Below are 14541 nucleotides of genomic sequence, written 5' to 3'. Positions count from 1 at the left end.
AATTGCATATACGTTTATTTAAGAGTTATGATAAAATTTAAGAGTTTTTTTTCATAAACTTTAGTGTAGTTTTCATTTTATTATATAAATTTATTTCTACACAAATCTTTCTTTTTGTGTGTTTCCATAAAAAAAGAAAATAAATTATTATTTTCAATTAAAATTTAAAAATTATATGTTGCTTGTTTTTTCTAGTATAATTTTGTGTTGCAACTTTTCAAATTTTAATTGAAATTAATATATTCTTTTTTATTTTATGGAAACACAAAAAAAAAAAAACGAAAGATTTGTGGAGAAAAAAATGGAATGATTTGTAGAGAGAACAAAATAAAAATTTGGTTAGATTTTAATTAACTAAAGTTCATCAATCCATAAAAAGACGGTGGGTGTGTGGTGGATAAGCTGCTCAGAGCAAAAAAAATTCTCCCACGAACTGGGGTGGGTGTGTGGTGGATAAGCGGCTCGGAGCAAAAAAATTTCTCCCACGAACTGGGGTGGGTGTGTAGTAGATTGGTGCTTAGGAGACTTTTCATTCCTAAATTTTCAATTCGATGGTCCAAGCTCCAAACCAGCATACTACTATGTGTTTCTTGTACAAAAAATTCATTTTTATATATAATACCAATTAATATTGAATTAAAACATGCATTTATTCATTTGATTATTGTAGTTATTAAAAAAATTGCTAAATAAACATCAATCTGTCCGACCGAGTCGAACCATGGTTGAACCATTTTAACAAAAAATCGGTTCCATCACCGGTTCGGTTTTCAAAACATTGAATAAAACTGTCCAAACTCTCTTATGTCCAAACTATATAAATACAGACCATCAACAGTATAAAAACAATAATTCAAAAAAAAAATGTACGAAGGAAAACTGTCCAAACTCTCTTATGTCCAAACTCTCGTGTCCAAGCTATAAAAATACAGACCATCAACAGTTCATTGTTAGCAAATAACCTCTCTAAGTCACTTATGTCTTTCTCTCTCACCTGATTATTCATCGATCATCACTACAAAATAGATTGAATCCCTTACCAACAGGCAATATCCCCAAAATGAAGCCTACCCTCTAAAAGATCTCCAACCAGAGACCTAAAACTAACTGGCGCCAGGTGGTCGCCTGATACGTACAAAAGATCAAACCAAAGGAGGAGAATCAACAACCTAAAACAGACAGAACCACATTCACACCAAGTTCCAACAAGAGCGCGGTGGCGAGAAGTATGTAGACATGTAGTTGTGCCTCTCTTTTTTCACATGATATCGATCGGAAGAACTCTTTTTGCAAAGCAAAGGTAATGTGCTTTAATTTAGCGATATCTCCTCCCAACAAAGTAGTTGAAGTCATGCTGCTGGACCCTAAGCTGCTTTAGCCATGAGTCTGCTGCACTCAACAACGATATCAACCTTTCTCTGTCCCTACCAGTCTGATCTGAGAGCCACACATTTCCTTGCATCTTATAAGTGGCCAGGCCAAATGGAGGGAGGGAGATACCTTCTCCTTTATTTTCCTTCGTTTCAGTGATGTCTTCCTCGAATCCCATATCTAATGATGTCATCATTAATCACGCAAATTTAGTGGGAATATTGCATGTATGTATAAAAAGGGTGAACAGAAAACGAAAAAGAGAGAATAATACCTTGAAAGGAAGATGATAGGGTGTGATATGTGAGAAAACAAGCAGATAAGTCCTTAACTGTTCTTCCTGTCGGGATGTGATAAATTGGATACCTGAAGATACAATTAAAACTTCAACACAAATTACAATCACCGCCTTCCCTTTTTTGCAAACTAGAATAAAGTCCATTCAACCCAAGTACTTGAGTTATGCTTTGATGATAATACTTCATCTTTTGAGATGCTTAGTAGGAGATTCTCATACCCTTTGATGGGATTGCGACTCCTTTAAATTCTCAAGTGCAAGAAGGACTGAAGACAAGCTTAGGAGATTGTTGGTCATTTGTCAAGAAACCTCTTGTGATTGTCAAACAATTGGATAATGTATTGCACAGTCGGCAATTCATCGCACATCATCAATGCTTATCCAAGTTTACTTATTTTGACGATACTTAAACTTAAGGGTTATAGCTTACATCTACAGGTTAATAGGTTATAAAACATACACATGCAGACAGACACAAATTAAGAGAGAGAGAGAGACCAGGCTACAGACATCCAACTCGCTGGCGAAAGATCTATGCTTCTTAGAGTCATCAACCCAGGAAACTTTCGGGCGAAGGCGTTAATCTGAAAAAAACAGAAAAGAACAAAATAAGGACAAGGACCAATAGTTTTAATGAATCTCAAAGACTATATGGCAAAATAATATTTTCATTTCCTTAGAATATACAAAAAACCAAATAACATCATAGATTCTTTGGTATCTAGCTACTTGTTCTTACAAAGAAAGCTTAACCATTAAAGTTGAACTCAAACTAGCACATATATATTTGACTGGAGCGCTTCTCTCTCGGGATACATACATATCACTCCGAACACTATAGATTATATATTGGAAAAAATCTACCAATAGTTCTCGCTAAAAAGGCAAAAGAATAAAGCTACACCGTACCATCAATAACAACATTGACAGTTTTGGACAAAAGCTAAACTATAGACATTTTTAGAACGATACAAAGAAGAATAACCGTCAAGAAAACTTGAACTACCATAGATATATATTCGAGTGGAAGCCTTCTTTTTCAGGATATATACATATCGCTCAGGCCACGAGAAGTGTTGATAAAAGATAAAGTTAAAAGGTTGCTACCTAAATTTATTGCCAAAAAGACAAAGAATAGTGTTGTGAATATAACAATGCGGAAACAACGTTACCCACTACAATAAATCAATCCTATACAAAGATCCATCATTCTTACTAAACAAGACTTCAACACCCTCTAAAGTAATCCCAACACTTCTCAATATCAAATAACAAGTATCTAAAAAAAAACAATTAATACAAAAGAAGAACAAACCACAAGACGAGATATATCTTGGTTCGGCAATTTGCCTACGTCCACACTGTGAGTTCCAAGCTTTACTAGATGTTCGGAGTAACAGATTACAAGTCTCTCAATTCACTCACAAAGAATGAACACTCAACTCACAAAGAATTGCTCACTTATAATCTCTCTCATTCTTTGTTTTGGAAAAGTTAGGTTTCTATAGAAAAAACCTATATTTATCCTATTTCAAAAAACTTCTGAAAAAAGGCAAATTCGTGCTGAAATATAGTGGAGCGCGGGTCGCGCCCTCGACCAGGCAAAGTTGAGTGCGGGTCGCGCTGAAGAGCCTGTAAGTCACCAAATGCATAAGCGCGGGTCACGTCTTGTCCAGGTGTAAATGGAGTGCGGGTCGCGCCCTTCACACCAGAATGAGAAAACATTTTTTTTCTCTATATTTCTCTATCTTGGTGAGGTTTTAACACATAAAACCGAGCCGAATACATCCAACAATAACACATCCATCCAGAAACTCGCAGTCCATCCGCCCCTAAGGGCCATGCCCACAAAGGGCTCTATCAAGCATGTAGGATTTGGAGCAAGTCCAAACAGTGTTGGAACTTAACTCCGGTGACAACCTTAGTCACCATATCAGCAGGATTGTCATGGGTGTCCACTTTCTCAAGTGCTACATCACCATCCTCAACGACATCCTGTATAAAATGATAACGGACATCAATATGCTTGGTCCGAGCATGATGAACCTGGTTTTTCGCCAAATGAATAACACTCGACTATCCGCGATGCAAAACAATCATTATTTCGCTTTCAATACCCATATCATCTAGAAGACCTCGAAACCATAATGCCTCTTTCACTGCCTCTGCCACTTCCATATACTCTGCCTCAGTAGTAGATAAAGCAACTGTAGCATGTAGCATAGACCTCCAACTAACCGGTGCACCATGCATCATAAACACATAGCCAGTAGTCGATCGTCGATCGTCGTCTATCTAGATCACCTGCATAATCTGAATCCACATATCCACTGACATAACAAGTGCCTCCACCATAAACTAATCTTACATCCAAGGTACCCTTCAAGTACCTTAATACCCATTTCACTACCTCCCAATGCTACTTCCCAGGATTAGCCATATACCTGCTTACAACACTAATTGCCTGTGAAATGTCTGGGCGTGTCCACACCATAACATACATCAAACTGCCTACTGCATTAGCATAAGGAATATGTGTCATATGCTTTTGTTCCTCTACTGAACTAGGAGAGAACTTAGCTGAAAACCTAAAATGCACAGCCAAAAGCATAGAAACCGACTTTTCATTCTCTATACCAAAACGCGAAAGTACTTTCTGAAGGTATTTCTTCTGAGATACAACTATCCGTCGCTTCTGCCTATCTCTGTCAATCTCCATGCCCAGTATCTTCTTGGCTCCACCTAAGTCTTTCATCTCAAACTCAGAGCTAAGTTGAGATTTTAGCTTGTCTATCTCCACCATGCTTTTGGAAGCAATAAGCATGTCATTCACATAAAGCAGGAGATAGATGAAGTCATTACCACAAAGCCTACGAAAGTAAACACAACAATCATACTTACTTCGGGTGTACTCATGTTGCATCATGAACGTGTCAAAGTGCTTGTACCATTGCCTGGGCGATTACTTTAACCCGTACATTGACCGATTCAATTTGCATACATGATCTTTTTTCTCAGCAACGACAAACCCTTCAGGTTGTCTCATATAGATCTCTTCCTCCAAGTCCCCATGCAAGAAAGCAGTTTTCACATCAAGTTGATCTAACTCCAAGTCGAAGAGAGTAACTAAACTCAATAACACACGAATGGACGTATGTTTGACCACCGGAGAAAATACCTCATTGTAGTCGACTCCTTCCTTCTGTGAAAAACCCTTTACTACCACTCTTGCCTTGTACCCAGTACTGTCGAACTCAGGAAGGACCTCTTTCTTTCTGAACACCTATTTACTGCCGATAGTCCTTTTGCTCTTTGGCAATAAAACTAGGTCCCATGTGTAATTTTTATCAAGAGATTCCATTTCTGCTTGCATAGCTACTAACCAATCTCTATAATAAGCATCTCTAACAGCTTCCTTGAAGCTATCTGGCTCATCATCTTCGATATTCAGTGCATATGCCACTAAATCCACTTGACCATAGTGTTTCACCGGCTTCTCGTGCCCATACTTGTGCACTTCTTTAACTTGTCTCTTTGGCCTAGGGTCAGCCACTACAAGTTGCGGATGCTCTTGCTCTTCTTCCTGTTGATGTGTGGTTCCATGATTTGGTACCTCATCATGATCTAACCAGTCATCTGCTACATCAGACAACTCAAGCTCACTAGCTTGAACTTCTATAGACTCACCATTCTGCCCAGCTACTTCCCGCTTACTGAAAGATAACACAGAAGTCTTATCAAAGGTAACATCTCTGCAGACCAGAAACTTGTGTTCTTCTAGACACCACAATCTGTATCCCTCTACCCCATTTACGAAGCCTAAGAATATGGCCTTCTTAGCTCTAGGATCTAGCTTGTTTTCCCTCACATGGTAGTAAGATGTCGATCCAAACACTCGCAAAATACTATAATCAGTTGGGTTACTTGACCACACCTTATAAGGTGTCCTGCAATCTATAGCTAGTACTCGTGACCTATTGTACAGGTAACAAGCCATGGACACTGCATATCTGCCTAATACTCTTTGCCTAGACTAGCATTAGACAACAAACATCTCGCTTTTTCAAGCAAGGTTCTATTCATCCTCTCTACCATTCCATTCTGCTGTGGCGTGCCCCTGATTGTCCAATGTCTAGCAATTTCTTGTTGCGCACAAAACTCTTGGAAAGGTCCATAGGTATACTCAGTACCATTGTCAGACCGTAATGTCTTTACCTTCCTATTTGTGTGATTCTCAACCCTTACCTTCCACTTCGTAAATGTCTCAAACACTTCATCTTTCGATTTCATCATATACACCCACACATAGCGAGTATGATCATCAATGAATGAGACATAATAGCGGTTACCTCCCTTTGAAGCCACCCTGGAGGGTCCCCAAACATCAGTATGCATATAATCAAGGATGCCTGTTGTCATGTGCTTGCTTGACTTGAACTTGACTCTACACTGCTTCCCATAGACGCAATGCTCACAGAACTCTATACTTGGCTTCTTCAAATTCTTCAAGAACCCTCGCTTGCACAACTCAGACAAACCCTTTTCACTCATATGCCCTAAATGCATATGTCATATCTTAGTGCACTCGGAATCATTACTATATGCACCCACTGCTACATCGTCTATCACCGTAATACCTATCAGAGTATACAAGGTTCCATGTTTTTTACCCTTCATAACAACTAAAGAGCCGTTAACAATATTTAGGACTCCACCTTCGCCCACAAACTTATGGCCTTTGGAATCCAAGGTACCAAGAGAAATAAAACTTTTCTTTAGCTCAGGAACATGTCTCACATCGGTTAAAGTCCTCACTACACCATCATACATCTTGACCCGTATAGTTCCAATTCCTACTGTCTTACAAGCAACGTTATTACCCATCAAAACGGAACCACCATCAATGCTCTCATAAGAAGTAAACCACTTTCTATTCGGGCACATATGATAGGAACATCCAGAATCAAGAATCCACCTTTCGGTCATATAGTCTTGTGTGGACACATAGAGATTGAACTCATCCCCTTCAAAGCCTGAAGCATAACTTGCCTCAATTTTTTCCTTACCTTTCTTCTGACCATCTCTCTTGTTCTCTTTCTTCGGGTGAGGACAATTACTTGCATAATGTCCCTTTTCATTGCAATTGTAGCACTGTACATGTTTTTAAGGCTTCGTTGACTTGGACCTAGAATTCTCATTGCTTGTAGAATTCTGTTCATACAAATTTTCTCTTGCCACTAACCCCTGTCCTGCATCAATGCTATTCTCAACTCGTGTCTTCTTCATCAACTAATAAGAAAGAAGCGCAGTTTGAACTTCGTCGAGATCTACATCTTCTCTGTTCATAAAGTTAGTCATTAGATGCTCATAGCTTTCTGGCAAAGAGAATATTAAACATGCTGCTTGATCCTCATCATCCATCTTCATGCCAACATTCAAATAATCCGCTAGGCGTAGACAGAACTCACTAATGTGCTCTTGCATTGTTGAACCATCCACCATCATGTACCGAGAAAGATGCTTCTTAAAGTACATCTTGTTAGTCATGCTCTTGGTTATATACATAGACTCTAGCTTGAGCCAAATACCGACAGTGGTATCTTCTCCCATCACACTATATATAACATCATTAGCAAGACACAACCGGATTGATGAACAAGCCTGTAGATCGAACTCTTCCCAATCATCATCACTCATACTCGCCGCCTTAGATTTAATCCCCTTTAAAGCCTTATACAAACCTTGTTGGATGAGGATGTCCCTTACTTAGATTATCCAAATCCCAAAATTATTCTCCCCATTAAACTTCTCTACTTCAAACTTAGCATTTAACATCTTGGGAGCCAATTTTTCAAGTTATACACAATAACCCAAAAAAAAAAAACTTTAACTTAGAAATTTAATTGAACACCTTGTCTACACAAATTCTTAGGTCGTAAACCTACGCTTTGATATAATTGTTGTGAATATAACACTGCGGAAACAACGTTACCCACTACAATAGATCAATCCTACACAATGATCGATCCTTCTTACTAAACAAGACTTCAACACCGTCCAAAGTAATCCCAACACTTCTCAATATCAAATAACAAGTATCTAAAGTAAAACAATTAATATAAAAGAAGAATAAACCACAAGACGAGATATATCGTGGTTCGGCAATTTGCCTACATCCACACTGCGAGTTCCAAGCTTTACTAGATGTCCGGAGTAACAGATTACAAGTCTCTTAATTCACTCACAAAGAATAAACACTCAACTCACAAAGAATTACTCACTTATAATCTCTCTCTTTCTTTGTTTTGGAAAAGTTAGGTTTCTACAGAAAAAACCTATATTTATCCTATTTTAAAAACTTACAAAAAAAAGCAAATTAGTCTTTGAAATACGATTGGAGCCGGTGGTCGCTCTCGACCAGAGACAAAGTTGAGCTGGTCGCTTAAAGAGCACAATAAGTCACCAAATGCATGGCGCGGTCGTCAGCTTTCCAGTGTAAATAGAGCGCAGGTGTAAATAGAGCGCGGGTCGCGCCGTTGACACCAGATGAGAAAACATCTTTTTTCCTATACAAATAGAGTATGGGTACATCAAGAATACCAGTATGAATTATTTTGGTCAAACGCTAAACTATAGACATTATTGGAAAGGATGTCTGAGATTCTACCAGATCGAGAGCATAATCAAGTTCTTCAAGCGGTTTTTGATGTGTTATTATTAAAATGTTAACTATTAAGTATGAACATTAACAAAACGCATGGACGTTGTGTTACTCATTCCTAACATATTAGGATCAACCATCACTCGGTATCGTCTGTAAGAACCCTGTTTCTTCCTTTTCCTCTCTCCATATGTCAGTGATGTAATGTATGATGCATATGCTAACGGGATATGAAAAATCAAGACAAGTAGAAGTCTGGTACACTGACCACCCGCTATATATTAGCATATAATTAATTAGTATCAATATTGTCATTGACTCATTGTCGTTCAGTTTGTCATTCGAATGAACGATAAAATTAAGCCGAAAGAGTACAGTTTTATTTGAGAGGTCGTATTTTATTCCGGATACGACATGAAAGATCTAGAATTATTCAACGCTGAAGAGTAGTATATGTATAATAGTTGTTGAATCATTCAGGGACAAAGCTAGACTAATACACCAAATCATTGAAACGCTGTACCATAAATAAACCAGAAAAAAATACAACATGTATAAATGCATGCCGTCATAATGCACAACTAGTAAGAGAAGAAAGGTGAAACAAAGATACCTTATCCAGCAGAGGTGCTCTTCCGTAAGGAGACGATCTTTCAAAGTACTGGAAGTAAAGGCGCCCCAACCTATTATTGAGATGCCACATACTCTCCTGCTCCAATGTGCAATGCTCTGAGGAATCACCATCCCATTTCCATGTCTTTTGATTCTCCCTCTCGCTGCGGAAATTATTGCTAACAAGATCCCTATTTTTCCAGTCACCAGGGTCAGTCTCTTCCCTGAAAACCCAACGGTATGTAGTACATTTTCCCCTTGTTTTGCATCAACTAAAGAACACCATTATCTATATTTCTATATACTACATAAACGAACACTTGAACCAACTACCAACAAATTAAAATTTATACACCAATTAAATCATGAACATTTTAACTACGGTTTGATGCATCTCCCTGAATGTAAAACAATCAAAGATCCCCGTAAATATGAACTAGTGTAAAGTCCTTGAAATATTGCTAAATCTTTATTCAAGAAAAGCAGGGTACATGGTGAAGAATCTGTGTCTGATGAAAGCTTGTTGGGAATACTTGGTTGAGTCTGTTGGGACTTCTTCAGGTGACGCAATAGATAGTACTTTCGACTTATGATAAGATAGATAAGAGAATCCTAGTGAATTATTAGAATAAAGAATGGAATTATCAAGAACACAACTGAAATGGCAGCTCAGAAAATCACAGAGCAGCAGGGCACATATTACAAACCAATAATGAGGTACAACTAACCTATGTTACAATGCTTCCTTTGTCATTTATGACTCCCTACATGCTCACTGGAAGGAAATGTTGCTCAACGTGGAGGCAGCATAGTTATACTCAGCTCATTGTCTAGACACAAGGTAACGCAACTGCCAAAAATGCAGCAAGACTTCTCCTATGGTTTTTCATAAGTAAATGAAACTCGAGTACTTGACCAAAACTAGTATTGTAATAATTCATCTACCATAGCATAACTGGGCTGGTAAAGTTCCTTTTCGAACAGATAGTCAAAGATAAAATGAATTTGACATTCCTAACAAATATTTACCTGTAATTAGTGATAGGCCTAGTGCTTGTGAAGATTTGAATAGCAGAAAGGTAAGGAACATAGTACTGAACGACCGTTTCCTCGCTATCCAGTGCAATTCTAGCTCCTGCTCCATAAGCACTCCATTCACCAAAACTACTCCATAGATCAGCCAAATTGAAATATTCAATTGTTTCTTGCTCCCACGGATGCCATATCCGATTAAGGTTTTTAATTGACTTCTGTGACAAATAAGTAAAGGGATGTCAAACAAAGAAAATAGTACCTAAAGAAAAATCACCAAGTGATTTAGTCCAAAAAAATTCAAAAACAGAATTTAGAAATGTACCTATACAATGAAAATCCATTAGTCCAAAGAACATGAAAAAAAAAATAGAATTGACATAGATAAACTAAAAATGACAAGTCCAATAGTCGACACACGGTCAAAAACACAATTCACACAAATAATCTTTCAAGGAAAAAAGAAGATGAATTATACTTCCATTACTCCAAAGAACAAAAACAGAATTTCACATACCCATGGTAGATACCGCGAGGGGGCGATCGGCGTTATGCAATCTAGAAAGCTTTTGAGGTTTGAATCTTGTGACCCTCTCTCATTGTGCATTGTTTAAGACCAAAGAAACAATTACAAACAAACAGAAAAATGGAGAGAGAGAGAGAGAGATTGGTAGGGAAGGGGTTCTAAGTTCTATACTTCTAACCCCTATGTAAAGCTTCTCTCCCTACCTACAAAACAGAGATAATAAGAAGGACAAGGAGCTAGAGATAGATTGTTGGGTTTTAATTGTTTTGGCTTTTAAAAGGTTGAGGAGAAGAGAACATATAGGGTCTAATGGTTTTTCTATATTTTGACAGCTAATTTTTAGGAAAGAAAGTAAAGAAAAGACTCTTCAGAGGAAGATAAACAGCAGACAAGTTGATATCCCCCTAAAAAAACTGAAACAACAATCTAAAAAAAGACCTTTCAAAAAAAAAATCTCTTTTTGTTTCTCTCAATCCTTCATTACAACTTCTTCTTTCTTTTGCTTTACTTTCATCTATAACTAGCCTAAAACACACTTTGCTCTCTGCTTGAAGTAATCAAATTTGTTTCCACAATCTAAAACAGCAGAAAATTAAATGAAATTCTGTCAAACCCAGCATTTTAAAATATCAAAAGAACAGATTTCCAGACCCAAACTCATAACAATCATCAAACACAGAGATAGGGTACATCTCTAATGGAGAAAACACAGAACTCCATTGTAGTAAACACTCTTCTTTGGTGATGTGAAAGGTTTTGAAATGAAGAAGAATCAAGAAGACCCAACTGGCCAAGTGCTTAATACAGAATTCAGCTTATATGTTTAAAACAAAAGGTGGATGACACTTGAAGCTGGCGTTATAAAGAAAACAAAATCTGACACAGAATCCTACTCCACGTTTTAAAATAAATAAACAAACAAACAAACAAACAAACAAACACAGTATTGACGACAGTGCATGAAGAATAAGCAATATGTCCTTGTGTGAAGTATCTTTTATCTTTCATCTTTTGTTTTTTATTTAAAATATAATTAAAGGGCAAATATTCTGAAGAAATTTAGAGCTATTTGCCGCGTTTTTTCGTTAGAAAAAGTTAATAATTTGTTTTAAAACTCTGTTTTTTACTGTGGAAGATTGTGAAACTTTGACTTGGGTTTTGGATAACCATGTGGATTAGTGTGTAATTTTACTATACTCTAGTACAAGGAATGTTTGTACATTTTCCAAGTTTATATGTTAATTTTGAAATTTTATATTATTTATCCTTGCCATGCAATTTTGTGCAAGGATATGATGAAGGATTATTTGTTTCATAATTTCCTGTTGACACTCAAGTATTGAACCCGTATAATGAATAGGATTAAAGAAAAACATAGAGATTGAAATATTAGCCTTTAGCGATGCTGGGGTCATGGGACCAAATATATCTGAATCGATTTCAGATATTGGTATCTGTTATCGGTTCGACACATTTATTAACAAAAATACTAGAATATATAGTAGGATATTTTCAAAATTAAGGTTCTTATATTTAGCTGGGTCATGTTTTGAAATGATCCAAATTCCAAACTCGTGTCGTTTTCATGGGACCTGCTTGACACTCATCGTCTTGAAGTTCCAATTTCTTATGGAAGGCAATCTGGTGTTTAGTTCGAAATCAGTAGTTGGAAGGGGCCTATTATAGTAGTACTCCCTTGGCATTATGATCTCAAGATGAGCATCGGATCTATGATCGATCGCACTATGGTGATTGATGATGACATACTTTGGCTGTTAACACATCAAATCGTTATAGATTATGGAAATTCGAAAAGTCAAGAATCACTCTATAAGTGTTCGACTTTTAGATGTATCAAGTCACAGAAAAAATTAATATTTTTCAATTAATATACTGTACAAAATTTTAAAAGTGGGCCTCTATTTAAAGATATTATAGTTTAGACGTTAGACTTTAGCAAAATAGTAGTTGATATTGCAATTAAACGACTTGTAATTAAAATTGGCCCTTCGGATCAGTTTCTTGTTGGAGTGTCACCTCTGATTCATTTCAATTAACTACATATACACTTCGGTATTTTACCTCGAGTTGCAGGATTAAGTATGGACTATTGAGTACACTTTAGCATTTGGTTCTTTGGTGTTTCACTTGCTGTTGAATAACTCCACATCGGTTTATCAATGTGTAAGAAGAGGTCCACAATTGCAGCCTAATTTTTGTGAATCGATAGTTCATGACGACAAGACCTATATCTGTGGAAATGCACGATCTTCCTGCCATAGAAATAAATCTCCACGGAAAAAAATGCACTCATTTGGACAATTTTGAGATAACCGACTTTGACAAGATATCTGATCTGATGGGCCCTTTCTTTCACCTTAGGGCTTAGGGAACCTAACAAACTAATGCATAGGTCTTAGGGTTTTAACATCTCTAAAAATTCCTAGATAAACAATGGCTGCTGCTGTCCGAAGAAGAAACAACCTCCGCCAAAAATCCATATTTCCCAAATATTTCTTCAAATCATCAGAATAAGAACAAAGAACAACATCAATTGTCTCCTCCATGCTTGCTCGCTTTCATCACTCTTCTTCAATAGCTACCAAAGATTTATAAATAAACTTGTCGTGATTCTGGCTCCTCAGATCAAAATATACTACTGGTACGGGTAATGTTGATTGGAATCCTCGAAGGGTCTCAAATTTATGTTCTTTAGTGGAGGAGGCAAGGGACCCTATGAGCCGCGAATATGGCGATTAGAATCAATGGTTTGTTTGCTTTAGTATTAATAACTTTGGACTAGACTTCGTTACAGAGCAAAAGTTATTTGATTTTTACATTGAGACTCTAACTCCGGTTTTTCCAAATAAAGAAGAAGCAAGAAAGAAAATCTACCTTGTTTCGTTTGAGGAAGCATTCGGTTTTGGTGCTGAATTTGATGAACATTCCCATACTAAGTTCTATGATGTCTTACTATTTTGTGTATCCAGAAAGATAACTGCTATGGTACTCCGAACAAGGAGGACCCCAGTCGACCTCAATTTATCCCGCATAATTATAATCATTGATTTAATGATATGTACAGGCGTACAGCTATTACTATCTGTCTAAGTTTAACTCCAAGTGGAATTCCAATTATTGGATTGCTCATCTAAAGCATCCTGATTGTGAAATTGGAGACGGATATGATGTCCTTGATTATTGTGCTCGATTGTTAGCCAAGGTTGTTGGAAGTGAAAAAGAAGCAAGAAATAAAGTTTATGCTGTTTGGTGTATGGTTCCATTTGGATTTTGTGCTGAAATTGATGAAAAAACCTCAAAGAAACTTAAAGAATTACAGGATGTTCTAGTAGTGCTTCCAGATTATTCATTTGATGCGAAGAGAGAGGGTGGTTCATTCCTTATTGTTGTACCTCCACTCCCTGGGAAAACTTATTCACAGTGTGGATATATGTATATAAAATTGCCGTTTTGTACTATTAGAGCATCTCTAAGTGGTGGTAGTATACTCTTCAAATTTGAAGAAAAAATTTGGAGAATCTGGTCGCAAATTTCGACCAACTCTCGACCCTAAAATTGATTGTAGACCCCACCACGCGTGCCATTGGTATTGTCGCGCGCCAGTATTAATGGCGCATGCTATGCCTGTTTAAATGTCGCGCGACAGTCAGACTTTTGTCATTTCACACATTTTTTTTCAACCTACTTTCTCTAATTCTAACAAAAAAATGAATTCCGACGACGAATACGTATATAATAACCAAACAAGATGGAGTGGTGACGGTGAGGAAGATGAAAACAGTGGTAATAGTGCACACTGGTTTGGAGCAATCCCATGGGTGATCTAGATGATGAACCAAACACTTCTGGAGCTGGAAATCAGGGAGCTAAGCCAGATGATCCATTGTTGTTTCAGTATCAGCAAGTCGATTTTGAATTTCCTGTTGTGGCTATGGATTTCAGCCATCTTAGACCGGCGTCTATGAGGTTTCATGGTAGGCATGTCTCAAGAGTTGTTCTTGAACAACAAGTATGTATTTT

At 37.2% G+C, this 14541-nt stretch overlaps 1 protein-coding gene across 3 annotated transcripts; it reads right to left on the bottom strand.

Moving 5' to 3' along the window:
• Nucleotides 1–733: 733 nt before the first annotated feature.
• Nucleotides 734–11445, bottom strand: LOC147504920 (uncharacterized). 3 transcript variants are annotated; one of them, XM_086557582.1, is made up of 6 exons: nucleotides 10492–11445; nucleotides 9972–10192; nucleotides 8944–9166; nucleotides 2168–2253; nucleotides 1646–1737; nucleotides 734–1551 (listed from the first exon to the last, which is right to left on the bottom strand). In XM_086557582.1, exons 1-6 carry the CDS (start codon nucleotides 10579–10581, stop codon nucleotides 1316–1318), a joined length of 948 nt encoding a protein of 315 aa, XP_086413708.1. In that variant the 5' UTR covers nucleotides 10582–11445; the 3' UTR covers nucleotides 734–1315. The 3 variants fall into 3 exon arrangements, with proteins under 3 accessions (XP_086413708.1, XP_086413710.1, XP_086413709.1); XM_086557584.1 differs by having other exon boundaries at nucleotides 8944–9133; XM_086557583.1 differs by having other exon boundaries at nucleotides 9972–10189; nucleotides 10492–10718.
• Nucleotides 11446–14541: the final 3096 nt, after the last annotated feature.

The sequence above is a fragment of the Coptis chinensis genome, chromosome 4 (assembly GCF_015680905.1).
Source record: "Coptis chinensis isolate HL-2020 chromosome 4, ASM1568090v1, whole genome shotgun sequence".
NCBI lineage: Eukaryota > Viridiplantae > Streptophyta > Magnoliopsida > Ranunculales > Ranunculaceae > Coptis > Coptis chinensis.
This window is presented reverse-complemented; position numbering and strand designations above follow the sequence as displayed.

What these genes read in the sequence shown, in the direction of transcription:
- LOC147504920 (XM_086557582.1), bottom strand. Translation starts at nt 10,581, where the DNA reads ATGCACAATGAGAGAGGGTCACAAGATTCAAACCTCAAAAGCTTTCTA. An exon ending in CCTCGCGGTATCTACCATGG is followed by an intron (nt 10,193 to 10,491) that starts GTATGTGAAATT and finishes TATTTGTCACAG; the next exon opens with AAGTCAATTAAAAACCTTAA. An exon ending in GAGCACCTCTGCTGGATAAG is followed by an intron (nt 2,254 to 8,943) that starts GTATCTTTGTTT and finishes TGTTTTTTTCAG; the next exon opens with ATTAACGCCTTCGCCCGAAA.